This window comes from Lampetra fluviatilis, chromosome 1, assembly GCF_964198595.1.
Source record: "Lampetra fluviatilis chromosome 1, kcLamFluv1.1, whole genome shotgun sequence".
Classification (NCBI taxonomy): domain Eukaryota; kingdom Metazoa; phylum Chordata; class Hyperoartia; order Petromyzontiformes; family Petromyzontidae; genus Lampetra; species Lampetra fluviatilis.
In genome coordinates, this window is record NC_136275.1 from 30,162,570 (window position 1) to 30,190,295 (window position 27,726).

The 27,726-nt window shown below is 44.5% G+C and overlaps 1 protein-coding gene across 1 annotated transcript in view; it reads left to right on the plus strand.

The window, feature by feature from the left end:
• LOC144936141 (glutamate receptor ionotropic, NMDA 2C-like) overlaps positions 1 to 27,726 on the plus strand; it is a 215,704-nt gene that overhangs the window by 121,628 nt on the left and 66,350 nt on the right. The window contains exons 5-7 of the mRNA XM_078863428.1: positions 8,523 to 8,731; positions 25,781 to 25,949; positions 27,314 to 27,467. Of these exons, the coding sequence (XP_078719554.1) occupies positions 8,523 to 8,731; positions 25,781 to 25,949; positions 27,314 to 27,467 (532 nt within the window). The remainder of the gene's footprint in view (positions 1 to 8,522; positions 8,732 to 25,780; positions 25,950 to 27,313; positions 27,468 to 27,726) is intronic.

Below are 27,726 nucleotides of genomic sequence, written 5' to 3' on the forward strand. Positions count from 1 at the left end.
ACTCACCAAGGGCAACAGACACTTACCAAGGGCAACAGACGACCACAAAGGGCAACAGACGCTTACCGAGGGCAACAGACACTCACCAAGGGCAACAGACGACCACCAAGGGCAACAGACACTTACCGAGGGAAACAGACACTCACCAAGGGCAACAGACACTTACCAAGGGCAACAGACGACCACAAAGGGCAACAGGCGCTTACCGAGGGAAACAGACACTCACCAAGGGCAACAGACACTTACCAAGGGCAACAGACGACCACAAAGGGCAACAGAAGCTTACCGAGGGCAACACTCACCGAAGCCAACAGACACTCACCGAAGCCAACAGACACTCACCGATGGCAAGCGATGGCGACAGACAATCACCGAGGGCAACAGTCGTTCACCGATGGCAACAGACACTATTAGGGCCGGATTCACGATCCGTGTATAAGTTTATATATATGTACAGGCATCAGGGTCGAGATCTTCATGCACAGCTCGGCTCTTTTAGGGAATGCACTGCTCAGCTCTGGCTCGGCCTCGAACGCTGCTCAGGCTCAGGCCAAGGCTCGAGCTGCTTAATTGCTCTCAACGAGTGAGCTGGCTCAGCCAGGGCTCAGCTCAGGCTCGGCTTGTGGACGGTCTGAGAATTGTGAGCGTGGCTGGGACCGCGCTGAGGGCTGGCTCAAGTGAAGCGCGGCGGCTTTGAGCCGAATCAGATTGAGCCAAGAGGCGAGCCTCTGAGCCGAGCCGTGACTCGGAAACACGAACCCCCAAGCGTGGAATGACGCGTCAGTTCACCGTTTTAAAATCGATCCTCAGCGCTGTCGACGCGCGTGTCGTGTTTGTGTGCGTGAGGATCTGTTATTATTTTGAGGAACCAAAGACTAATTCCTGCAGTCACGAAAGCTTCGAATCTAGTTTGAACCACCTCTACGGGGAGGATTTGCCGTGCTTGTTTGTTTCACACTTAACTTCTACTTTAGCAATCTTTGGAAGAACGTAATCAACCAGGCTATGCGTTGACTGTGTGCTAACCGACTCTCTGTTCCATTGCATTATACTTTCTAATTTGACTAAATTTTCTTTCTACCGTGCTTGTTTATGGGTCCATTCTCTCCTCCGGCCGCTATGGGCAGTAATTCCACACAACGCTCCGTGCTTGTTTGTTTAGAAGTGCAGTGTCCAGCTCGTCCGCCCCATGTGGGCAGGAATTCCACACAACTCCCCCTCTGCCCCAACCCCCCTCTCTCTCTATTTAAGGCCTTGACACAGAGACGTTGTCTTTCTGTGTGCCTATGTGTGTGTCTCTCTCTGTTTGTCTCTCTGTGAGTCTCTCTCTGCTTGTGTGTCTGCCTGTGTATCTCCGTGTCTATGTTTTGTCTCTCTCAAATTTAGCAATCTTTGGAAGAACGTAATCAACCAGGTGGAGTGTTGACTGTTTTGTTGGCCGACTCTCTGTGTTGTATTGCATTCTATTTCTTAGTTTACTATGTTTGTTCTCTCATTCATTTGTACCTGATGATGGTTGCTTGTGTTGCAATCGAAACGTCGTATTCTATTATTATTTAATTTAATTTATTTATACGTGACTTTACCGACGGAACCAAAGAGTGAGCTCGTAAAGATCGTGCGCAGAACTACACGTGATCATAATAATATACATCGGAGGCTAACGTATGAAAGAAAACAGATGAGATGCATTCCAAACGAGGTGATAAAAGTTTAACACAGTCTGTCGCGACTAATATCCATAATAGAGGTTTGTTGGGTTAGATCGCATACATATAAATGGAACGAATTGGCATGCTTTGTTTACGTGGCTAACCTTACTAATTGGCTGTCAGTTGCTGGCGGGTTTACAATACATTTATATTTGCGTGATCTAACACAAACAACCCTCTGTTATGGAAGTGATAAAACTGAGACCAGCATAATCGTTTATTGAATCAAATCACGGCCCCTGCCCCCCTCCACCAATCATGCCAATTCATTGATTTTTCTGAGTCGGGGGTGAGATGCTGCATGCCTGACAGACATGCCTGACAATCGCACTGACGAGTCACGCGTGGGCAGCCAATCAAAATACTTCTTGGCTTGCGAGACGCAAACTCACCGATTCCCCTTCATCTCTCCAGCATTCCTCCCTTTTCATGCCTCGCTAAAACACCGCCCTCCTTTCAACTCGCACTTGGATGCATGTCCCTAATAAAAAATAAAAAATAAAATTAGCTTCACGTAAATAATGCGTAAGCTGTCGAATGTATTGTGAATTTCACAACACTTTAAATGACAATAGGTTTTCCCCTTTTATCTGGCAACAAAACAGTTGTTAAGGTGTCAAAACACCAAACTGAAACCTTTTACAAGGAATTAACCACAATACTTGTGGTCAAAATGCAAACAGAAACCATGCTCTGATAATACATGCATTGCCGAATAAGCCCCCCTTGAAATTGCGTTCGGAATCCATAAACGTTAGAGACGTCGATCGTATTCATGATTTAATATGGAAAAAATAACTCCTGTTATTCTCAATAATTTGTGTGAATGTGTTTTGTGAAAGAGCTTGCGATCTGCACCGGGGAACCCGTGAGCTCACTTTGCTGCATCGCGTAAACGCATATAGTCCTACACATAAACGCACGTTCATGTGAACGGGGGTGGGGGGGGCGCTAAGTCATTGTGGAGCACGGCAGGCAGGCCGGTGGAGCAACAACTCGGAGAACATAAACACGGAACCCACCATCACCGCCATCACCACCATCACCACCGCTCAGCCGTCAGGAGCTCGCTGCAAACAGTGAGCGCCATGGTGGTGAAATGTTAACTTCTTCACCTGGTATACAGGAGGTCGTGGGTCCGATCCTGACCTTGGTGCCTGTTTATTTGGAGTTTGCGTGTCTCTCCCCGTGGTCGCGTAGATTTTTCTACGGGTCCCCCAGTTTTTCCCTCCACATTTAGAATCAAGGTTCGTTTAGAATATTTGGCTGTAATACATTTCCACATGATAAGCCACTTAATTGAGCTATCATTTGTGGCCAGGTTGCTTATGAAAAATAGCTATATTGCTCAGTGAGCCTTACCTGGTAAAATCAAAATAGTTAAGTTTAATAGTTAGCTGAGTGGTCAGCTGTAGTTGCCTCATCCACAAATGGAATAATACTAACCTTCCAAATGTCACTGCAGCGCACCACAGTAAACAGTGGAGCATATCATGAGTGTATGAGTCTCTGTGTGAGTCTATGGGTCTCTTGTATGAGTCTGTGGGTCTCAGTGTGAGGCTATGGGTCTCTGTGTGAGTCTGTGGGTCTCTATGAGTCTAGTGGTCTCTGTGTGGGTTTATGGGTCTCTTTTGTGAGTCTATAGGTCCTTGTGTGAGTCTATGGATCTTATGTCGATTGTGAACGACCCTCAATAGCAGGAGTGTGATTCACTCAGTGCCTGGTAGCCAGCAGCCAGATTCACAATTTAGACATCCCATTTACACTGCTACCGAATTAATATCCATACCAAAGAGAGGGAGAGAGATTATCAGCACTGATAACGACATGAGCAACACCCTGGTCGCTTTGAAGCCACCGCATCATGCATTCTGCAGTCGTTCAGAGCCCGCCCGTCTCCACAGGACTCTGCAAGTTCAAGTTACTGCATTTTATGTCACTGACGGAATCTGCTGCCGTCTCATGCAAAAGCCACATTGGGCCACGCTCGGATGAGATGCTATGCATTGTCTCTCATTTCCTTTGCACTCACACGAGGAATGAATAAAAAAAACATTAGCAAGCTGCAGCGTGTACAAAATTATTTGGCACGTTTCGTGGCGAGTACTGCAAAATCAAACTGTGGCTTCAGTTGTCGAGCCAATACGTTATAAGGTCACACTCATTACACACAAAGTGCTTGCCGCAAATGAACCACACTACCTTGCTGATCTCGTCAAGTAGCATAAACCATCACGCAACATCTGGTCATTTTCACAAGGGCTTTAGGCTGGCAAATTTAACAAAGATGGACACCACATCACACACTTTTAGACGCGCTTCTGCGGCCGTCTGGAATGCACTTCCTTCCGATATTAGGAAGCCACTGGAGATATGCACTTTTAAATCTATATTGAAAACGTATTTCTTTAAAACTACTTTTTGTGTTTAGTTTGTCCTACCCCCACACCTACAATTAGCACGGTTGGCTAGGTACGGTGCAAAAGAAGTTCAATATACATATAGGGAGAGGAGCCACACCCCCCCTGGACACTGAAATCTGGAAATCGGAGGAGGCTCAGCCTTTGTTTCATTGTGTTTGTCGCATGTTGAGCACGATAAACACAAAGTTAAGGGTCCGTGGAGAATTGTTCAACTCTGATATGGACCTCGTAAACTTATAATAAAATAGAAGTGAACAACGTCACCCACTGGTATTACTTTTATTACGGGGATTGCGATATTTTAGGGCATGTGAATAAATCCACTTTTCCATGCATCATGAAACCCGCAGCATAAGCAGCTGTGTCCTCAGCATGGACTCCTCCTTCATGGCTACAAGGTTATGGCCGAAACGGGAATTTTGTTATCTGCCGAGGGGATCCCTAACACAAGATAATAGGGTTTACTGATAAGAGGATACTGGATAAAGACTGGTATGTAAGTAAGAACATTTGATATTGTGCATTCCTATGAGCCTAGTCCATCATGAATGCGCATTGATCACAAGTTGAAGTAGACTCTCTGAAAGAACACTGTTTTGAGTCTGTTGTGGAACTGGCTCAGACTCAGGGATGGATCCCGAACATGAGCTGGCAGCTTGTTCCAGGTCTTTGGGCTAGTAACCCGAAACTGCGCTGGCTGTATCGCACGAGGTTTACACGCGGGTACAGCAGCAGGTCGCCGTGAGCCACGGGTCATAGTTGGAGTCAGTTTGGGTCTGTTGAAGCTGGTATGCACTGATCGGCACGATGGGATGGAGCAGATTGATGATGGAGACTCTTGAAGAAGAGTATGCATAATTTATACGTGATCCTGTATTTAATTGGTAGCCAGTGCAGCTCATGTTGAACGTATTTCGCACTGTACATAACCATTCGCGCTAATCGGAGGTGCACAGGAAGGACAGCAAACTAAACACAAAAAGCAGTTCTAAAGAAATTAGTTTTCAATTTAGATTTAAAAGTGTAATGTGTATTATACTGAGTATATAATTTAAAATCCCAATTTGGTATAGGTAGAGAAGCAAAAGGACTTTGTTTGTAGTGTTTGAAACTGGTGACCTCATTAGCTAATTTAAGTCAATGCCACGGGGTAATAACCTGGTGTTATAGTCCAAGGCTATTCACAAATGGACCAAAAAAAGCTGGCAACATCGCATTGCTCACACGCTATAAGACTGCAAAAACATTGCTGCTTCGGCAAATAATGAACAGATCATTTAACTGTGTAGGTTCCGCGGTTGTGCAGTATAAGAGATAATTCAATTACGTGAACAATAGCATTAGTCAAGAACCCCCGTAGACTGTAAATTAACTGAGTCCTAGCATCCGTTTATTAAATGCCATGATTAATTAAACTGAACGTTAGAGTTGTTTTTATTTTGCCAGGTAATTGCAGTCGGTATTAACCCGTTTAGAAAACGTGACCTATCCAGAAATGTAAAAATGTTATTGGAATGGCTTAGCTTTAAAGGGTTACGTTTGGTGTGTTTGTGTTGTTGTTGAAATTTTATTCTACGGCACGTTGACTTTAAAAATGATTTATTTCACAGATGTTGAGAAATGCACAATGTCGCTGCATGATCACTGCAGTCGTTATAAAACATAGTATTGATATATTGCAATGCTTTCCTTCATACATGTGCCAATATATTATTTTCAGGCATTGTTGTTGTTGCTGTCTACTCTGTATTTTTGCAAGCCCTATTTGAGATGTCCCCTATACTCTTTTTTGGCCTGCAAGCCACCATACTGTGTATTGTTTTCAGTTGATTAAATGTAGTCTAACCTGACATACACATGGGAAATACATAATTAAATAGACAAATACATCGCATTGAATACTGATCTAGCAGTGGAGTTCGAGCACAAAAAAGAACGTTCGTCCTTTCAAGACGGGCCCTTACCCTACCGTTCGCCCGATTTCGGGCCATGTGAATGTTTCGGGCCATCTTAATATTTCGTTCTTGCATATGCCATGTTAATTTTAATTGCTTTGACTTACAATATTTTTTTACAACATGAACCGGTTCATTAGTAGGGCACCAGATGTTTATTTTGAATAATGTTGATGCCAATTAATTATTAAAATAAAACAATAACAACATTTAAGCATTTTGATACTAAACCGACATGTAAACAGGAACAATTAGATTTCCTTCCACAGAATTCTGTTGTAAAATGGTAATTGTTTGACAATCCAGCTTTGTCTAACGTAAGCGATGCAGACTGATTGCATTGTTATTGAAACGAAGGTGTTCGTACATCAGAACACCATGAACCTTGGGGTAACTGCACTTGACTCAACTGCACACGTAACAGCTGTGCACATGTGGTGTTTAATTAATGTTTAATTTGTAGGTGGCCTTTACTTATGACCAGGTGAAAGCAATAATATCTTTATCAAGGGAGACCTGGTTCGCAATAAGTAAAGTGGAAAAAACTGATTTCAAATTTGTCAATAAAAAAACAACAACACAGGAATCACAGAGACAGAAAATATAAAAACTTTGAAATATTGTATTTATTCCCCCCCACACAATTAATGGAGCGTGTGTGCTGGGCTCAGAGTTTTGTGAAATTGGTTTCACCAAAGCCCGGCGCTATTTTGTGCCTCTTGCTGTGAACGGCTCCCCCACCCTTCCCCACGACTCCACCACCGCCACCAAAGACAAAGGTCCTCCATGTAACCCTAACAGACTGTTGGAGCAAGTGCTTGTTCATGAGCAGCACCAATGAAGGCCGGCACTGCACACGAGGGGGTGGGTAGGTGGTCAGAACCACACCTAGTCGCCTTTGTCTCCCTAACGGGATGTTTACACATCGCACTAGGTACTCATTTGAGGCTGAGTGCGATCTAGGGGAGGCCCAGGATAATTGTCACTGGTGTTGGGTGTGAGCAGGAATCGAACCCGGGTTGCCGCTACACTATGGCTCCCCAGGGCACAGGTAAAAAAATATATGTTATGCTTTTTCTGTTTAGTTTGTTGTCCTTCCTCCCGCACATCGGATTAGCATGGTTGGCAGTGTATCGTGCGAAATAAGTTCAACGTACATACATACAGGCGTCATGGTTGGGATCGAACCCACGCTCTCCTCCATACCAGGCGAGGAAGATCACATCTCGCGGTGCCCCTTACCGGTGCACACCCCACCTCGGTGCCCCCATACTCTCCTCCCTCTCGCTCGCTACGGCCTCTCTGTTCACCCCCCTCACCCACGCAGCACCCCGTGTTCATGTCACCTCTACCCCCGCTGGTTCTATTGGGACTGTAACGATGTCAATCCCTCTCCCATCGCGACGAAGATGAATTATCGCGACTAAAGGACGTGCAATATTCCACTTGTTCTCTTGTTTTCATCCGTTTCGTTTTTACTACAAGTAATTTTCTTTTTTTCTTTCTCGTTTCTACGGTTGTGTACGCTCCACTGGATTAATTGTAACAGCGTTATCACGTTATATGCGTAAGCAGTAAATAATCGATCACAAGCACAATGCAATACCTGCATTTTGAGGATGCAAGATAAATGTTCAATCAATGCATTGAGATGCTTGATTATTTACCTATTTTCTGTATTACTATTATTATGATGCTACTGTTCGATCACACATTGGTTCTCATCATTCACTCTGGTCAATAATGACGACACACAGCTGTCGGTCACTGTCAGACAGACAGAGACAGGATTGTCTACAGGCACTGGGCACCACAAGCAAGCTGGAATACAGCCATAAACCATCGCCAGCAATTTTCCCAAGGGCCTACATTGGGATGTTTGACCAACTCCATTCCTCTTCCGTATGGCAGGGTGATTTAGCAATGTTATCTGCTGTTTCCGATGTCGAGGTTGGTGAGCCTGTTGAGGGCTACGGAAGTAATACAGCACTCGTCTACGCCATTATTGAGTGTTTATACAATCGAGTATATCACGTAGTTTCATTTGGATCGAGATACCGTGCTGTACAAATTCATGTATCGCTGTCGAGTGTTTGGTACGCGCTGTCTCAGATGGCTAATTTTGTCGTGACTTCGTAAATTAAAAAGTGATGCACGTTGCAGGAGAGAAAAGTCTGAGAAAACATCAACGTGGCAATGAATTCAGCGATTGTCGAGCGCATCCGATTAGCACTGTTGGATACGTATGGTGCAATAGAAGTTAAATATACATACATAGACTCACGCAGAGACCCATAGTTTGTTGTCCTTCCCCCGCACCTCCGATTAGCGCGGTTGGCTACCTACGGTGCGAAAGAAGTTCAACGTACACACGCACATCTGCAACATCTCCACGCTGAGCCTCTCCACTCATTCCCCCTCGTCACCCGCAGGTCGGCAAGTGGGAGAACGGGCTGATGATGCTCAAGTACCCAATATGGCCACGCTACGAGTTCTCGTCGTCGACCATCAAGGACGAGCGGCACCTGAGCATCGTGACGCTGGAGGAGCGCCCCTTCGTCATCGTGGAGAACGTGGATGCGCTCACGGGCACCTGTATGCGCAGCACGGTCGCCTGCCGCCAGGAGATCAACATGACCGAGTGAGCACCTCACTGCCGCCCCCCCACCTCCACTGCCGGTTCCTGCTCACGTGGCGCACACTTCGCAAGGGGGCTTCTCTCTAAAGTATAGAAGCCCTAACCCTGGTGCCCAATTGCGTTGCTTTATTCGGGGGCGCCGTGATGGCGAGATGTTGTTTACCTCGCCTGGTATGCAAGAGGTCTGTGGGTTCGATCCCGAGTCGGACGCCTGTGGTATATTTGGAGTTTGCGTGTCTCTCTCACACCGTGGTCGCGTGGATTTTTCTCTGGGTCGGCCGGGTTTTCCCTCCCCATTTAGAATCAACATGCGTTCAGAGTATTTGGCTACTGCTAGAAACTCCCACGTAATAAGCCACTTCGTTGAGCTTATCATTGTGGCCTGGTCGCTTCTGAAAAATATTTATATAGCTCAGTGGGTCTTACCTAGTAAAATAATATTTGTTTAGTTTTGAAAAGTGTAACTTGGTCACTAAATGGTCACTGCATCACGCGTTTTGAGATGCGATTCTGCGGTCGTTTGGAACGCTCTTCCTTTTGATATTAGGAAGCCACTGGAGCTATACACTTTTAAATATAGATTGAAAATGATTGTTTTTGAACTGCTTTTTGTGTTTAGTTTGTTATCCTTCCCCTGCACCTCTAATTAGCACGGTTGGCTACATATGGTGCAAAAGAAGGTCAACATACATACGCATGTACTCGACCGGGTTACACACGGCAATTGCCGCCCTCCCTGCCCCCCTAACAACATAATAATGCCCATTCTAGGTTCCGTGCTGTGTCACCTCGTGCTGCACTGGGACAGCTGTCATTGGGGAATGCCCTTTGAACGTTTGAGATGAGGATGACGCCTTGGCGTGAAGGGCACTGTATCAAGAACATCATGATCGCTGTTGTGCCACCCATAGTGTCGTCCTGCATCCCACTTAGCCAGGATGTCAAGAGTCACAGGTGCCAACGGGGCGATATGTTAACTACCTAGCCTGGTATACAGGAGGTTGTTGGTTCGATCCCGGCTCCTTGACGCCTGCTGTATATTTGTAGTTTGCATTTTTCTCTCACCGTGCAATAAATTTCCACATGATAAGCCACTTCATTGAGTTCATAATTTGTGGCCAGGTCGCTTCTGCAAAATATCTATATAGCTCAGTGGGCCTTCCCTGGTAAATATGGAGGGAAAAACCGGGACCCGCCGAACAATCCAAGTGACCACAGGGAGAACATGCAAACTCCAAATATACAAGCATCAGGGTCAGGATCGATGCCCACAACCTCCTGCATACCAGGCTAGGTAGTTCACATCTCACTAATTTGCAACATTGCCGACTTCTGTGAAATTACTGCAGATCGTGTCTGGAAGACATGGCACCTTCGTGATGGCCTTGCTGCATTATGAGTATTGCTGATTATTTATCTTTTGATGTTGTAAATTGATGAGGAGCTCTTGTTTGTGCTTCCAGGCTTTTGTTTGCTTACTCTTCGGTTTTTTCGGTAAAGTTACGTAGGTAAAACATTAAAATAACTTAAATTAAATATAATTTTTACCTACGTGACTTTACCGAAAAAAACAGTCACGAAAACTTCAAATCTAGAATTGCTTACTCTTTTTAAATCCTTTATATTAAGTTTGCTTGCTTGCTTGCGTGCTTGCGTGCTTGCTTGCTTGCTTACGACCGTGCAAATCTTTCGGTCGTTTTTTAACCCACTTCCCGTGATCCAATCGAGCTGACATTTTCCACACAGACTCGTTGTGCGAGACGATTAATTTTCGTGAAAAAAAATTCCCAAAATTTTAAACTGTTTAGGGAAAAAAATGTAATATTTAATTACCAATTGCTTAATACTGGCAGACAATCATCTGACCCATAGGTGGCAGCCATCTCAAGCTAGAGGACGAGAAGACTCTAGCCGCCACGCATATAAAGGATTTATAGTGAAAAACTTTGTTTTTACGGGTTCACTTGTTGCCCATGACCTCGACGGCAGTGCCATATCGAGTTTACTCGCATTGTTGAGAAATTCCTCTAGTGATTGGAAATAATTTGTACACAGCCATGCACTCTTAATGTTAATGTACGGTCTACACACATGTGTGTGCATCAACTACGAGATGGCGTTGTGTTTGCTGCATGAGTTGATGGGGGGCGAGAGGGTGGTGCAGATGGGGAAATGCACCCGTTTCTTCGTGGGATTATGTATGTATGTATGTTGAACTTCTAGTGCACTATACGTCGCCAACCGTTCTAATCAGAGGTGCAGGGGGAGGACAACAAACTAAACACAAAAAAGCAGTTATAAAAACTGAGTTTTCAATCTATATATCAAAGTGCATAGCTCCAGTGGCTTCCTGATATTGGAAGGAAGATTGTTCCAGATGGCAACGGAAGCGTATTCGAAAGTGCCATGCGATACGGCGACCGTCTTTGTTCGATGGCTAGCCGAAAGCCGCTGCTGTGAGGAAGAGCGGAGTTCGCGTGATGATGGTTTATGCTAATTGACGAGATCAGCGAGGTGTTGTGTGTTCATTTGTGGTAAGCACTTTGTGAGTAATGATTGCGACCTTATAATGTTATCGTTCGGCAACCAGAAGCCAATACAGCTCGGCGAGCACTGGATGGACATGGTCGGATCTTGCAGTACCCGTCACGACATCTGCTAAAGAATGTTGTACACGATGCAGGTCGCTCATTCTCCTCTGCTGTTCCCCATAGTCTGGAACTCTCAACCCCCTGCTGTCCGTGCTGTTGAATCCCTGCCTCAGTTAAGGTCCAAGCGTTAGGACATCTTATTTTCCTTGGCCTATCACTCGCTGCCGCCTACGCTCCATAAAAAGTAACCCGCTGATCTGTAGAGCGTCTCGAGAGTCGGTCTGGTTTTGATGCCACTTAAGTACAAATTGCATTGTGATGGTGGTGAGGATAACAGTCATTGTGTTGGTGGTGAGGATTAGTCAGAAGTACTATTGACTAATAAGATTAGTCCGTCATACTACTGAGGATTAGTTTACTATTGACTACTGTGAGAGGTACACTACTGCACGACCGATTAATTGTACGTGCACTACTGCATTTAATTGTGGGCATTTTACCGTACTGCAGATTTATCATGATTAATTATACAATCGCATCAAACCCCTCACCAACAACTTTTAGCTACCGCTTATATTTAAGACCATCTTGAAGTGAGCGTCAATATTTCCTGACGAAGTCCACAATATCAAGGTCTCTCTTTCCTCTCGGCGACAGTCAAACGTCCCATTTCTTGTGAGCTATCCTGTAATTCATCATGTAAGTTCGCCGAAGCAGGAACATTGTACTTTATACCGTTCAGAAAGTTTTATGTTTAATGTGGCCTTGCTGGCAGTAAAGGCAGGATAATGGAATGGGGTGACTGATGGTCTGATGACATCACAGCTGGCCTTGGGAAAATGGATATGAAGATGACCGTTTACTAACTGTGACCACATTGTTCTGGTTGCATGTAATATCACTTGTGTGCCTCTCTGTATCACACACAAACCATCGCCATCATCCTGGTATTGATTTTCATCATGTTTTTTGCATGTCTATATTGCTTACAATTTAATTTATCGTCGATTTTAGTTTAAGTCTTTTTTGTTGTTTGTTTTCACAGTTGCAATACCTGTGGCCAATGTGCTTAAGATCCCTGTGATATATGAACAACATGTTACTTTCCCCTGTGAATTAACGATGCTGCCCCAGCCACATAGTGGCAAATTTTAAAGCAGCTCATGCAAGAGGTGGGCAAGGTTACTCGTAGGTCAGAGTATTGAGCCGGCACCATAAAGAGCATGGGTTTGAATCCAGGCAGGCATCAGTGATTAAACCAGGTTCTCAAGTGCACTCTCGCGTATGCTCTCAGCTCTTTGTGAATTTATTAAAAAACAAAATTGCCAAGAAGCTAACGTTCCCGTAGCATAGGGAAGTGCAGTGCCCCTTGTATGTATAAGAGTTAACTTTAATGATCTCAGAATTAGTTTTGTGATATCACTTTCCTTCGACTGTTCTCTAACGGACAGTGATGCACTGCTTACATACAGTGAGGGAAAAAAGTATTTGATCCCCTGCTGATTTTGTACGTTTGCCCACTGATAAAGAAATGATCAGTCTGTAATTTTAATGGCAGGTTTATTTGAACAGTGAGAGACAGAATAACAAAAAAATCCAGAAAAACGCATGTCAAAAATGTTATAAATTGATTTGCATTTTAATGAGGGAAATAAGTATTTGACCCCTCTGCAAAACATGACTTAGTACTTTGTGGCAAAACCCTTGTTGGCAATCACAGAGGTCAGACGTTTCTTGTAGTTGGCCACCAGGTTTGCACACATCTCAGGAGGGATTTTGTCCCACTCCTCTTTGCAGATCTTCTCCAAGTCATTAAGGTTTCGAGGCTGACGCTTGGCAACTCGAATCTTCAGCTCCCTCCACAGATTTTCTATGGGATTAAGGTCTGGAGACTGGCTAGGCCACTCCAGGACCTTAATGTGCTTCTTCTTGAGCCACTCCTTTGTTGCCTTGGCCGTGTGTTTTGGGTCATTTTCATGCTGGAATACCCATCCACGACCGATTTTCAATGCCCTGGCTGAGGGAAGGAGGTTCTCACCCAAGATTTGACGGTACATGGCCCCGTCCATCGTCCCTTTGATGCGGTGAAGTTGTCCTGTCCCCTTAGCAGAGAAACACCCCCAAAGCATAATGTTTCCACCTCCATGTTTGACGGTGGGGATGGTGTTCTTGGGGTCATAGGCAGCATTCCTCCTCCTCCAAACACGGCGAGTTGAGTTGATGCCAAAGAGCTCCATTTTGGTCTCATCTGATCACAACACTTTCACCCAGTTGTCCTCTGAATCATTCAGATGTTCATTGGCAAACTTCATACGGGCATGTATATGTGCTTTCTTGAGCAGGGGGACCTTGCGGGCGCTGCAGGACTTCAGTCCTTCATGGCGTAGTGTGTTACCAACTGTTTTCTTGGTGACTATGGTCCCAGCTGCCTTGAGATCATTGACAAGATCCTCCCGTGTAGTTCTGGGCTGATTCCTCACCGTTCTCATGATCATTGCAACTCCACGAGGTGAGATCTTGCATGGAGCCCCAGGCCGAGGGAGATTCACAGTTCTTTTGTGTTTCTTCCATTTGCGAATAATCGCACCAACTGTTGTCACCTTCTCACCAAGCTGCTTGGCGATGGTCTTGTAGCCCATTGCAGCCTTGTGTCGGTCTACCATCTTGCCCCTGACATCCTTGGAGAGCTCTTTGGTCTTCGCCATAGTGGAGAGTTTGGAATCTGATTGAATGATTGCTTCTGTGAACAGGTGCCTTTTATACAGGTAATACGCTGAGATTAAGAGCACTCCCTTTAAGAGTGTGCTCTTAATCTCAGCTCGTTACCTGTAAAAAAGATGCCTGGGAGCCAGAAATCTTTCTGATTGAGAGGGGGTCAAATACTTATTTCCCTCATTAAAATGCAAATCAATTTATAACATTTTTGACATGTGTTTTTCTGGATTTTGTTGTTATTCTGTCTCTCACTGTTCAAATAAACCTACCATTAAAATTATAGACTGATCATTTCTTTGTCAGTGGGCAAACGTACAAAATTAGCAGGGGATCAAATACTTTTTCCCTCACTGTAGGTCTTAATTTAGTGATATGATGCCCATAGCAAAATTTTAATTCCATTATGAAAGGAACAAGACATAAAGCAACATAACTTGTGGCTCTGTGGTTGTACATTGATAGGCCCTGCAGTTTTAGTTCCCCGCCTCTATGACCATGTGACACTCGGCCGACAGCTTCATGGCTGATGGATCTATCGGCTTTAGTCCCACAGCTGCACGTCTCTACAAGCCCCAGTCTCTGGCCACCAGCCCCACATCTCGGCGTCTCCAGCCCCACGGCGTCCGCCATCTTGAGTCTTTAACCCACAGTTTTGGCAACATTCCCGTCATGATGAGACTGCCTGCCCCATGTCCCCACTACCATTACTATTAGCCCCTGTGGTCAGACCGCTTATCCAACAAGAGCTGTTATGAGATCATTTGGCTCGCATCTCCACACCTATAGCACCTGCAGTGGCTTCAAGGCCGCTGGCATCGCATTTCTTCGTGTCAGACCGATACAAAGCCCACAGCCGATGCTTGCTTACACTGTGACTCTGGCCTTACGTAATGGCCTAGAGTCTACACTTCACATAGCTTCAAGGACCCTGACTACTGCTCTGAGCTTGTCTGATTCATTCACTCGCATACACATGAACTTTGATGGCTTACAAAAGAGGGAACACATGACGAGGTAAAGACAGGTGAGCGGCAACAGCGACAGGATTGTGACATAATGCGAGCTACTTCAAAAAAGCACAGAGCCATCGAGGCAGCAATATGAGAGTGGGAGGTAGGCAATCATCAGCAAGCAAGAAAGGCAGATGGGAATGGATTTTCAAAAAGGCGGCTTTGATTGAATTTTAACGGAGGTTTTAGTGTTCATGTCGATACACAGCACCAAATGTGGGTGGAGGCCGACCAAAGCTTTGTTACAAGCTGCTGCTTTACAGTGTTGTGCAAGAAATCCACGTTTTTCTTGTGAACTTAGCGTTTATTGATGAGCATAATCCGAGATTTATATATAAAAAAAATACTAATGGATTCTGTCAAACTTTCTGACACGTGTTTGTCCTCGGACGTGTTTATTAAGCGACAATAGCGAGGGTACTTGCACACCGCCAAGTGCACGGGATGCCCGCAGGCCGCGATGAGACCATGGGCCGAGCAGGGCAGCTCTGCAAGGGCGGGCTCACCCAGCCTGGCAGGGCAGCTTTGCCTGGGAGAGTTCACCCAGCCTGGCAGGGCAGCTCTGCCGGGCAGGGCTTACTCTGCCTGGCAGGGCAGCTCTGCAGGGGCGAGCTCACCCAGCCTGGCAGGGCAGCTCTGCCAAGGAGGGCTCACCCTGCCTGGCAGGGCAACTGTGCCGGGCAGGGCTCACCCAGCCTGTAAGGGCAGCTCTGCCAGGGAGAGAGAGTTCATCCTGCCTGGTAGGGCAACACTGCTGAGGAGGGTTCAACCTGTCTAGCAAGGCAGCTCTACCAGGTTTTGGGCAGCCCTTTGGTTAATTTTGGACCAGGTTTAATTCCGTAATTTCCTAACAACAACACAACGTTGCGTTGTGGTTTGATTCATAACCGATAATTTCACTCGTGTTATTGTGCCCATCCCATGAGAGACGGACGGACAGAGCTCGTTGTGTAATTGTTTTTATCCTCAGATGAATATGTTAAATGGGTGTCAAAGGTGATGATGTTGAGGATTCCCCGGCCAACATTATTGAGCTGCTTTTTTAGAAACAAACTCTGATTGGTTTTGCATTTTGGGTCTCATCTTCATCATCATCAGGTGTCAGCCTTGTTGAGCTAAAAGCACTCTTTCTATGCCAGAGATCGGCAACCTGCGGATCCGGAGCCGCATGCCAGCTCTTTAAGGACTGCTTCGTGATGTTATTTATTAAGGACCACCGGCTCGTATTCACCATGTGTTCATAATATAGTTTTTTGGGTTATATCACATGAATATGAATGTGTTGTTACACACGCCACCACCCGACACAGCCAATTAGTAAGGTTTGTCAATTGGTTACTAATGGAGCACACCGGTTGTGTGTTGGAGAGTAAACCGAATTCGAAAAAAATGCCCCTTCTTGTTATTTTAGTTGCCAATCCCTGTTCTAAAGTAACAATTATGCAAACAAACAATTACGTATGAAACGTATAATGCAGTGTCATGAAGAATCACGGTTAAATAAAAATACGCTTTGATAAATATACCTCTTTTATACTACCACAGCAGCATTTCAGGATGGTTCTGCTGATGTATGCTGAAATGTCAATACCGATCATAGTTTTTTTTGCTATTTTGAATAATTTTGGTGTGGAAAGCCCATCGGCTGATGGACTTAAACAATGTTTTGTTTTTATGTAAAGAGACTGAATGGAAGGTGGTTATTCATTCACAAATCTATGGTCCTCCAGCACAGCCCTTTGTGAGTTTTTATGTATGGATTGCATCTCTTATGTTGTACAGCCAGGTCAGATGACCCTCAGGTGGCACTCATCTACATCTGTGATCCCTACCCTGCATCAGTGGTGGAAATTCCACGTTCTTATGGCAGAGGGCGTTTTTTTAATAAGACGTATAGCAAAGTAGTAATTCACGTTATCAAATCCTGGTAGAGCCCCCCTGGTGGTGGCGTGAGCTCATCATGGCCATGACGTTGTGTTATATAAGCACTATGCATTCGCCCATAATAGAGGTTTTTTGGGTTCGATCACGTAAATATAAATGTGTCGTTAAACCCGCCACCACCTGACAAAACATGCCAATTTGTTACTAGTTCAGCACACTGGTGTGTTGGAGAGTAAAACCACAACATTTACAATTTGAGTACAAATTGGCTGTGTCGGGTGGTGGCGGGTTTAACGATACATTTATGTTTACGTGATGGAACCCAAAAAACCTCTTATGGATAATATGTCGGGAAAGCCTACGTGTTAAACTGACTATGCATTCATGTTGCGTTTCTTACGTGGCTGTCCGTGAAACCTGACACGATTGTTCACGCCATTACCTTATTTAGGGTTCTCACTAATGTTGCGTATTGCACAGCGTCATAATATATTGCACACTCTCGGTCGCGCGCAGCTCATCAGCAAAATGTGGAAATCGTGCGGACATGGCAGATGTCAAACATATTCAGTCAGGTGATACTTTTTTCTTAATGCACGTTTTAAAAATCCTTTTTCCAACAAGAAAGAAAAAAATATGTAACATTTAATGCATTCAGATGATGTCTACCAAAGGAATAGCATGCTATTAAAATCTCATTTAACATTTAAAGCTGTATGTATGCTTAAAAGCATTGCTTTCTAATTTTACTTTGTATATGCAGTGATATATGTGCACTCTAAATATTGTTGACAAATTAAGAGGCACGTTAAATTAATAGATCGGACCGTCGCTATTGTATGGAGAGGCCTGCTGAAACTAAATGGAAAGTTTAGTCTTCAGCGCAGGAAAACTCAGTGGAGGTTTAGATTCAAGATAATAACCGAGCCCATTGAGGGAGCACTCCATACGGACCAAGGACTCGACGACTGCGCAAGGAAATATATTCCTTGTAATCAGCACGGGGAAGCATAGCGGCCCACACGAAACACAGTAATATATTTTGCACCTCCGATTAGAACGGTTGGCTATGCACGGTTCAAAAGAAGTTTAACATACACACACATACACAGCCCAGTGGTATTTCTTTTGGGCCACGGTTTTGGAATCATCGGATAGAGGAGGAGATCTCTTTCTTTCTTTAAGAATTTACATTTTATCAACATACATACAATATATATCTTTTTTATATAAAAAAATGCTTTTTGAAAATATCCCTTTTGTTATTAGTGCTAAAATACTACACGTATCCAGGATTTGGTGTTCATTTTCACAGCAAATGATTTATGTTTTTTCCCCATTATTTTTGGTTTATTAAAAGTTCCCTTAGACAAACAATGGACAGGCCACTTTGGAAGGCCCCACGCACGTGTGTGTGTGTAGACTTTCTATCACGGAGGTTCTGCATTCTTGCAAACACTCAGTTATACGAGTGTTTGGCATTTGGGAGGAAAGCGGATAACCCAGAGAATATACTACGCATGCATGAGTGGGGGGTAAACACTCAAAGAGTTCTGCACAGATAGATTCAAGTATCCAATGCTGCCTCCGTATCACCTGGCCCACCTTGCATACCATTTATACAACGATATATCACAGTACTGATGCTCTCTAAGGAATGTACCATATATAAAATTTAACTGCGGACCCCAAGAATCTTGAGAGCGTATCGTTTTATCTCTGTCGACTCCCACAGTGCACTGCTAAACATATGCAGCCTCCTTGAGCCTCGAGCATTGACACTGAAAGCCTAAAAGTCATTGTGGCGCTTTAATTTGGCTTTCTGCGCCCCGGGCATCAACAACAAAATAACAATAACATCAATGGCACATTAGGTTGTGACTCGATGAGCCTGTGGTATAAGTGCTAAACTTTACAAAAATGTAAGGACCTTACACGACGTCCCAATCCCCACAGGGCAGGTCAGGCTCAGCCATAAGCATTGTAACAGTGTCTTTGCGTGTCCTTGCCGGGAGCTCCTATCGCAGATGGCCAAGAATACATCCAGGCATCTTGCTTGATCTCATGTGTTTTCCTTCCGCCCCACCTTGATAATTGGCTCCAATTAACAATGAGCTCCGCCGTACTTGTCATGCAGTCGCTCGCTCACACCTCCCGACACCCGCCACCGCAAATGGCTCCACTCCACCAGCTTCGAATTCGCTACGTTCACGCCGAGGCATACCTAGCATGGATCAGTCAGATACATTTAACTCGGTGTGCAACTTTTTGGGGGAGCGTACGCATGTCATCGCGCCGGATGAGTTTTAATTAATTTCAACAACGGAGTTTTTGTTTGAGCACAGTGTGTGAGTGTGTACACGAGAATATAAACCCACGCACGGGGTAAAACAGCATGAAAATAATCCTCATCTTCTCGGTTCGAATTAATAATTGGATTTAAACCTGACATTTAAATTCTTGCCGTTCGGGAGCCCAAACTTCCAGGCTCACACCTTACCCCCCAACAGACAGCCCTCTTCCCTTCCACAGTCTCTTCCTTCTCTCTCTCCCCGTGGTCGCGTGGATTTTTCTCTGGATTCTCCGGTTTTCCCCTCCACATTTAGAATCAACGTGCGTTCAGAGTATCTGGCTGCTATAAATTTCCACACGATAAGCTACTTTGTTGGGCTATCAATTGTGGCCAGGTCACTCTTGAAAAATAACTATATAGCTCAGTAAAAATAGTTTAGTTTACATTTTTGTCCTACCTACCGTCTCAGCCATCTCATCACCCTCCTCTTTTGCACACCTCTTTTTATATCAACCTTCCCATTGTACTGCTATAATCTCTCACCCCTTGCATGGCCCTCAGTCTCTCCTCCTGCTCAAAGTGTATTTGTGTGATCACCGTTAATTCTGCTCACTCTGCCCACCCTTGCTCTTCGCAGCCATTGCCCCCTACTTCCCTGGCTGCCCCGACTGCCCGTTTTTTTCACACGTTTGGTGTTTACAAGTACGGACAGTCCTCGAGTTATGAACACAATTACCGTATTTTCCTCTCATATAACCCGCGGGGTATACCACTTTTTACAAACAAAACAAGACCCTGCCGGGTATATGGAGGTGCGGGCTATCCCAAAAAATATTTTACACTTGTGACATGTCATAACTCGTTTCATTTTTTCATGGTAGGACTATCCACTATGCAACACTTACCTTTGACTAAAGCACTGCTGAATAAACCACTCACACTAAAATTGCACATGTTATCACGTTTTGAATGATTCGAATTGTTTGTACAATGAAACGACAATGTTTGAAGTGGGCGCAGTTTGTTTACCGGCGACGGGAGAGCTGGGGGGAGGGAGAGGTGGGGGGCGAGGCAATGGCGGTACGATAGTGCCCGCTATTGATTGCGCAGTGCGCAATCTACCAGTGCTAAAATTGTACTTACTTATCTACTAGTTATGTGTCACTTATTTATTGGATATTTACTTTTGTTACTTAATTACTGTTTTAAGTTCACTCGTTTCCGGTTAGTTTGATTTTTTTGTGGACGTTATGATTTTAATGTTAACAATGATAATGGAATGCATTACAAATGTAAACTTCGTATTAATATGATGGAATTAAGCTGCGGTAACGACGTTGAAGATATGAATGCATGCGGGGTATATGGAGATGCGGGCTATCTGAAATTTGTTTTGCACAAAACGCAATTTTTTCGGGGTATATGCATCTGTGGGTTATATTCGTATGTGGGCTATATGCGGGAAAATATGGTAGTTCCTGAGCCCCATTCGTAAGTCGAATGGTTCGTAAGTTGTAACAGTAATTTACGTATATCTAAATGCTCCCATACACAAGCACTCACTCCTGGCACGAAGCTGACTCATTACATCTCGCAGAGGATCATTCAGCTGGAATAAATAGTTCCGCGGTTCAATTTGCAAGTGAGAGTTTGTGTTTAAGTCAATGTAAAAATATATATTTCTTCATGGTTCGTAAGTGCGGTTATTCATACGTATGATTGTTCATAAGTTAAGGACTGCCTGTAACATGTTGCGTATTAAAGCCACGCGAGGTCTCAAGTTGACCCGTGTGAAACATACGGTCAGTGGAAATTGTCACGTTTGTAGAGTTAACAAACTGTTGACGAATAACAGCCTTACTCATACGGGCCGTTGCAGAATTTTGTTTAAATCCAATTAGAATTTTGTTTGAATTGCTGAATGAGCATTATCACACGAATGTAAACATATACAATGTGTATAAATGTGTTTCTTGTACTATTTCTGGAAATAATACAGGTGTTAAGATGTCCAAACGTGTTGCCTTGCAATAGGTGTCTATTTGGTGTTTGAACATCTTAACATCTGTATTATTGACTTAAAGGGTAAAGCATTTTTAAAAAAAATCATATTAATACTGGCAAAAAGGGTCATGTAGATAAATGTGTTTCTGTTTGTAATAAAGTAAATGCACAAATTATTGGAATTTCACGGCAGGGCAAGGCAAGTAACTTGTGCATTCTGAATGAAGCGCGAGGGCAAAAGCAATGGAGACGGAATTCGTGAATTATTGGTTGCTCTCGGTCGAGCATGTGTACGCGAAGGAATAGGGGCAGGCTACCTAATTGGATTTGTGCAAGCAGAGGTCAGCAGCCAGGAGGAGAGCCTAAAGCCACGGGGGTGGAGCGCAACCAGTCGATATCGTTGGCTGCGCAGCGATCTGCAAAAAATACAGGAAGTGATGAAGTGATGGCTTCAGTAATTTTGGCCACACCTATTCAATCACTTGGTTACTATTAATTATTGATATCGAATTGTTTGTTTTGGTCCTTTCAAGGCTACGAAAGGGTTAGCTCCATTATATCTTGGCGATCTGCTGAAACCGTATGCCCCTGTCCAGTAACTTAGATCCGCCAAATCCAGATGCCTGAGTGGTACCAAGGACAAATCTGCCTTCAATGCGCGATAGAGTATTCAATAATCGGGGACCTCACTTGTGGAATGTCTTGCCCCCAGTCCATTAGGGACGCTCATGTCAGGCGAGGTTTTTAAGGCTCATCTGATAACACATTTATTTTCTCTTGCACAATCGTCTGTGTAGGGGTTGTTTTTCTCTTTGCTTTAATGTTAAGGATTTTTACTGGGATTGTGTTGTAAAGTGCCGTGAGGCCTTGTGTGATTGGCGCTATGTACAACTTGAGTTTTACTTACTTAAATAACTAAAATGCTATATTCGTGGGGGGTTCCCGACCTTTCTGATCCGGGGGACCACTGTCGTCATCGTCAAGCTGAAGAGCAATTCTCACAACCAAATGTAGCAATAGACATTTACGTTTTGTTTGGGAAATACGCTGAACACCATCGGAGAAACATTTCAAGGCCTCGAAATAAGAAACGAGGAAGTGAGAACTTTTCTTTAGCTTATTGTTCTCCCCCCCCTGCACTTCTGCTTAGCATGGTTTTCTACGTACAGTGCAAAAGAAGTTCAACATACATATTCTTAGGTTTTTTTGGTAAAGTCACGTAGGTAAAACATCAAATTTAATAAAAAATAAAATAAAATAAAAATCACGACGTTTCGGAGGCAACACAAGTCTCCGTCATCAGGTGGGACCGTCACAGCCAGATTAGCTGCATCAAGTGAGGCAATGATTCAAGATGTAATCCCTTAAAAGCAAGTTGAGGGGGGAGGAGAGGGGGGGGGAGCTCATCAGAATGTGGTAGCCAATGAATGGAACGTATCGGGAGGGAGGGGGGGCGGGGCTCAAAGACGGCACGGAGTGCCACGTACAACGCATCGGGAGGGGGAGGGGGGCCAAAAGGATGGACGACGGCGTGGACGCGGTTGTGCGCAAGCAACTACTGCTGCACACGCCAACGCATTGGACAGAGAGGGGGAGGGGAGGCCTGATACACATGATAGAAAAGAACGAAAATGCCCATGTTTATACCAATGCTGGCTGAACAATGAAGAGAGTACTGTTAAATACTGGGGATGTTAACACTCGGTAAAGTAAAGTAAAATAGTGCCTGTCAGATAAGATGGTCCAAAAAAGTGTAATTAAGTCTTTTTTGCGTGGTTGATAACATCTTTCCAATGATTACTAAGTTTGTACCCATCATCACGGTTGAAATTATGTCTGTGTTTGTATATTTGTATGGCTTCGTGTACAAACCTTTGATGGTAGCCAGGAGGTTTGCAGAGAACCTTGGTCTCGGAAAAGACAATTTCATGAGAGCCCACCGAGTTGTAGCAATGATCGGAAACGGCCGAAGAATCAGTTCTGCCGTGTTTCAGATCTGACTTGTGCTCGCGGACACGATCAGAAACATGACGTTTCGTTTCTCCAATGTAGCAGTCACCACAAATGCAACTCAATTTGTAGACTCCAGGATACTGTAAGTCAGGAACGACATCCTTCACAGATGGAATCAGATCACGGATTTTATGCACTGTACTGCATCGGACATGGATCTTATGTTTGTTTAGAATTTTGGAGATCTTTTTGGTCACGCCTGCTATGTATGGTAACGTGATAGTTTTGGTCGGAGTTTCATGTGGCTGTTTCTGTGTGGTGGGAGAAACAGCTTGGCGGATAGTACGGTCAGAGTATCCGTTCATCTTGAGGGCCCGATTTACATGTCTTAATTCACTAGTCAGGTGGTGTTGGTCAGAAATGCCATGGGCTCTGTGGTATAGCGTTTTGATGAGATAATTCTTTTGAGATGGGTGGTGGTGGGAATCCGGTTTCAAGGCCTGACGGATCCTTGGGACATTCTGTCTACAGGAAAGCCACCCACACAGATTCCTACTTGAAACTGGATTCCCACCACCACCCATCTCAAAATAATTCTCTCATCAAAACGCTATACCACAGAGCCCATGGCATTTCTGACCAACACCACCTGACCGGTGAATTAAGACATGTACATCGGGCCCTCAGGATGAACGGATACTCTGACCGTACTATCCGCCAAGCTGTCTCTCCCACCACACAGAAACAGCCACATGAAACTCCGACCACAACTATCACGTTACCATACATAGCAGGCGTGACCAAAAAGATCTCCAAAATTCTAAACAAACATAAGATCCAAGTCCGATTCAGTACAGTGCATAAAATCCGTGATCTGATTCCATCTGTGAAGGATGTCGTTCCTGACTTACAGTATCCTGGAGTCTACGAATTGAGTTGCATTTGTGGTGACTGCTACATTGGAGAAACGAAACGTCATGTTTCTGATCGTGTCCGCGAGCACAAGTCAGATCTGAAACACGGCAGAACTGATTCTTCGGCCGTTGCCGATCATTGCTACAACTCGGTGGGCTCTCATGAAATTGTCTTTTCCGAGACCAAGGTTCTCTGCAAACCTCCTGGCTACCATCAAAGGTTTGTACACGAAGCCATACAAATATACAAACACAGACATAATTTCAACCGTGATGATGGGTACAAACTTAGTAATCATTGGAAAGATGTTATCAACCACGCAAAAAATACTTAATTACACTTTTTTGGACCATCTTATCTGACAGGCACTATTTTACTTTACTTTACCGAGTGTTAACATCCCCAGTGTTTAACAGTACTCTCTTCATTGTTCAGCCAGCATTGGTATAAACATGGGCATTTTCGTTCTTCTCTATCATGTGTATCAGGCCTCCCCTCCCCCTCTCTGTCCAATGCGTTGGCGTGTGCAGCAGTATTTGCTTGCGCACAACCGCGTCCACGCCGTCGTCCATCCTTTTGGCCCCGCCCCCCTCCCCCTCCCGATGCGTTGTACGTGGCACTCCGTGCCGTCTTTGAGCCCCGCCCCCCCTCCCTCCCGATACGTTCCATTCATTGGCTACCACATTCTGATGAGCTCCCCCCCCCCCCTCTCCTCCCCCCTCAATTTGCTTTTAAGGGATTACATCTTGAATCATTGCCTCACTTGATGCAGCTAATCTGGCTGTGACGGTCCCACCTGATGACGGAGACTTGTGTTGCCTCCGAAACGTCGTGATTTTTATTTTTATTTTTTTTATTAATTTTGATGTTTTACCTTCGTGACTTTACCGAAAACACCTAAGAATATGAATCCTTGCAGTCACGAAAGCTTCAAATCTAGAATTCAACATACATACATACATTAACCATGCCACCTAACCATACTTCCTTGAACAGGTACCATGACACCACAGAGAACAAAGTATCAGTTAATGTCATTAATTAATTAATGTATACAATATATTATTCTAATTTATGAGGGCCGATTGTTTCCATTATATTGCATTCATTATCCTGCATCACAACAATCGACTTTTAAACGGAGACGCTATCTACACTGGAAATTAATTTACTGCCATTCCACGTGTCCATAAAAAAACCATCGTGCACTCTTAATCATAAATTATCATTTATCTACTAGCCTATAGTTCTAACATTATCCACAAAGTGCTTGCCACAAATGAACCACAATACCTTGCTGATCTCGTTAAGGAGCATAAACCATCACTTGAACTTCAGTCATTGTCGCAGCAACGGCTTTTGGCCAGTCATCGAACAAAGACGGTCACTGCATCATGCACTTTAAGATGCGTTTCTGCGTCCATCTGGAATGCTCTTCATTCAGATATGAGGAAGCCACTGGCAGCTATGCACTTTTAAATATAGATTGAAAACTCATTATTTGAAAACTGCTTTTTATGTTTAGTTTTTTTTGTCCTCCCGCCCCCCACCCCCCGTACCGCCAATTAGCACGGTTGGCTACGTACGTCGCGAAAGAAGTTCAACATACGTGTGTACATAACTGCTAACTGTGATTTGATCTATCGATTCGCGTCATCTGTGCATGTCTCCCTCTTGGCTCCCACAGCACTTCGGGGGACAAGAGTCCCTACGTGAAGCGCTGCTGCAAAGGCTTCTGCATCGACATACTCAGGAAGCTCTCCACCACCGTCAGGTTCACCTACGACCTTTACTTGGTGGTGAACGGGAAGCATGGAAAGAAGATACAGGGCGTGTGGAATGGCATGGTTGGAGAGGTGAGTGCCTTCCCTGAATTCATCACTTGGTCCGGCTGTGGTCCAGTTTGACCTTCGCACAGCTGTGCATGGGTCGAACTAACTTTTTTTGATCGGGATGTACATTCATCAATTAAACTTTATTCTTAAATTGATGACGTAACGTTCTGACTTGCCCCTACTAGACATCCGTGAAAAAGAGCTACATAGCGCATCAGATTCCTCAAGCATAAATAAATATTCTGGTAATATGAATGATGCGTGCAGTGAATCATGCGTGTAAAGAAAATGGATTATTTACTTTCCTTACAAATCAGACTTCAAATGTCACATTGAGGTTCATGGGAACAATTAAGACTACGAACAAGACACAACAAACGAGGAAAAACAAAGAAACATGGGAATATGAAAGAACAAACAAGTGATTCATCTTCTTGGTTCTTTCGGTAAAGTCACGTAGAAGGGAAGTAATAAAATAATAAAAAGAAAACATAATAAAATAATTCTCACGACGTTTCGGCCACAACGCAAGCAGCCGTCCTCAGGTGAAACCAGGTCTGTCGAGGCGACAGCGTCTGAATGAAACAGCACACGTGCTTGGAGCATATATATATAAGCTGGGTTGGAAGGGGGGGGGAAAGGGCGCCTTGACAAAAGAATTTGCATATCAAGAGGAATTTAGCATATTTATGGGAAATGCAGGTATGTGATTAGTACTACTTATGTCCGTGCATTATGCAGGATTATCAGCATCCAAGGGAGGGGATATGGGAAATGCAGGTATGTGATAATGCACGGGCATTATGCATAATGCCCGTGCATTATGCATAATAGCACGGGCAAAGTAGCACTAATCACATACCTGCATTTCCCATATCCCTCCCTTGGATGCTGCTAATCCTGCATAATGCACGGACATAAGTAGTACTAATCACATACCTGCATTTCCCATAAATATGCTAAATTTCTCTTGATATGCAAATTCTTTTTGTCAAGTCGCCCTTTCCCCCCCCCTTCCAACCCAGCTTTATATATACTCCAAGCACGTGTGCTGTTTCATTCAGACGCTGTCGCCTCGACAGACCTGGTTTCACCTGAGGACGGCTGCTTGTGTTGTGGCCGAAACGTCGTGAGAATTATTTTATTATGTTTTATTTTTATTATTTTATTACTTCCCTTCTACGTGACTTTACCGAAAGAACCAAGAAGATGAATCCCTGCAGTCACGAAAGCTTTAAATCGAAACAAGTGATTGTTGAATCAAATCGGGTGTGTGCTTTAATCAAGGCAGGGGTGAATGGATAGGTGGATTGTTCAATAGCGACCTGGTGTGGTGCTCAATAGTGACCAGGTGTCACGTGTTCTGTCCGAACGCGGGATTGCAGGTGGAGCAGAAGAGAGCGCACATGGCGGTTGGCTCACTCACCATCAACGAGGAACGCTCGCAGGTGGTTGACTTCTCTGTGCCTTTCGTGGAGACCGGGATAAGCGTGATGGTGTCCAGGAGCAACGGGACGGTGTCGCCCTCTGCATTCCTCGGTGAGACCTCCACGTGATCTTCTTGTGTCCCCCTCCACCTCCACCCTGTCGAGAGGGAAGCCTTTCAAATCCAAGTTCAGATGTCATTTGTGAGGCAGAGTGTGCACAAATTGTGAGTTTTACTGGAGGAGGATGAGAAGGAGGAGGAGCGGTGGTTCAGCGGTTTGGCAAACTTTGCTAATAACCATTTCCCGTTCCGATGATGGACGTGTGTCATCAGTTTTTCTTCTGATTCCGTAACTGAACATGTACGTGTACA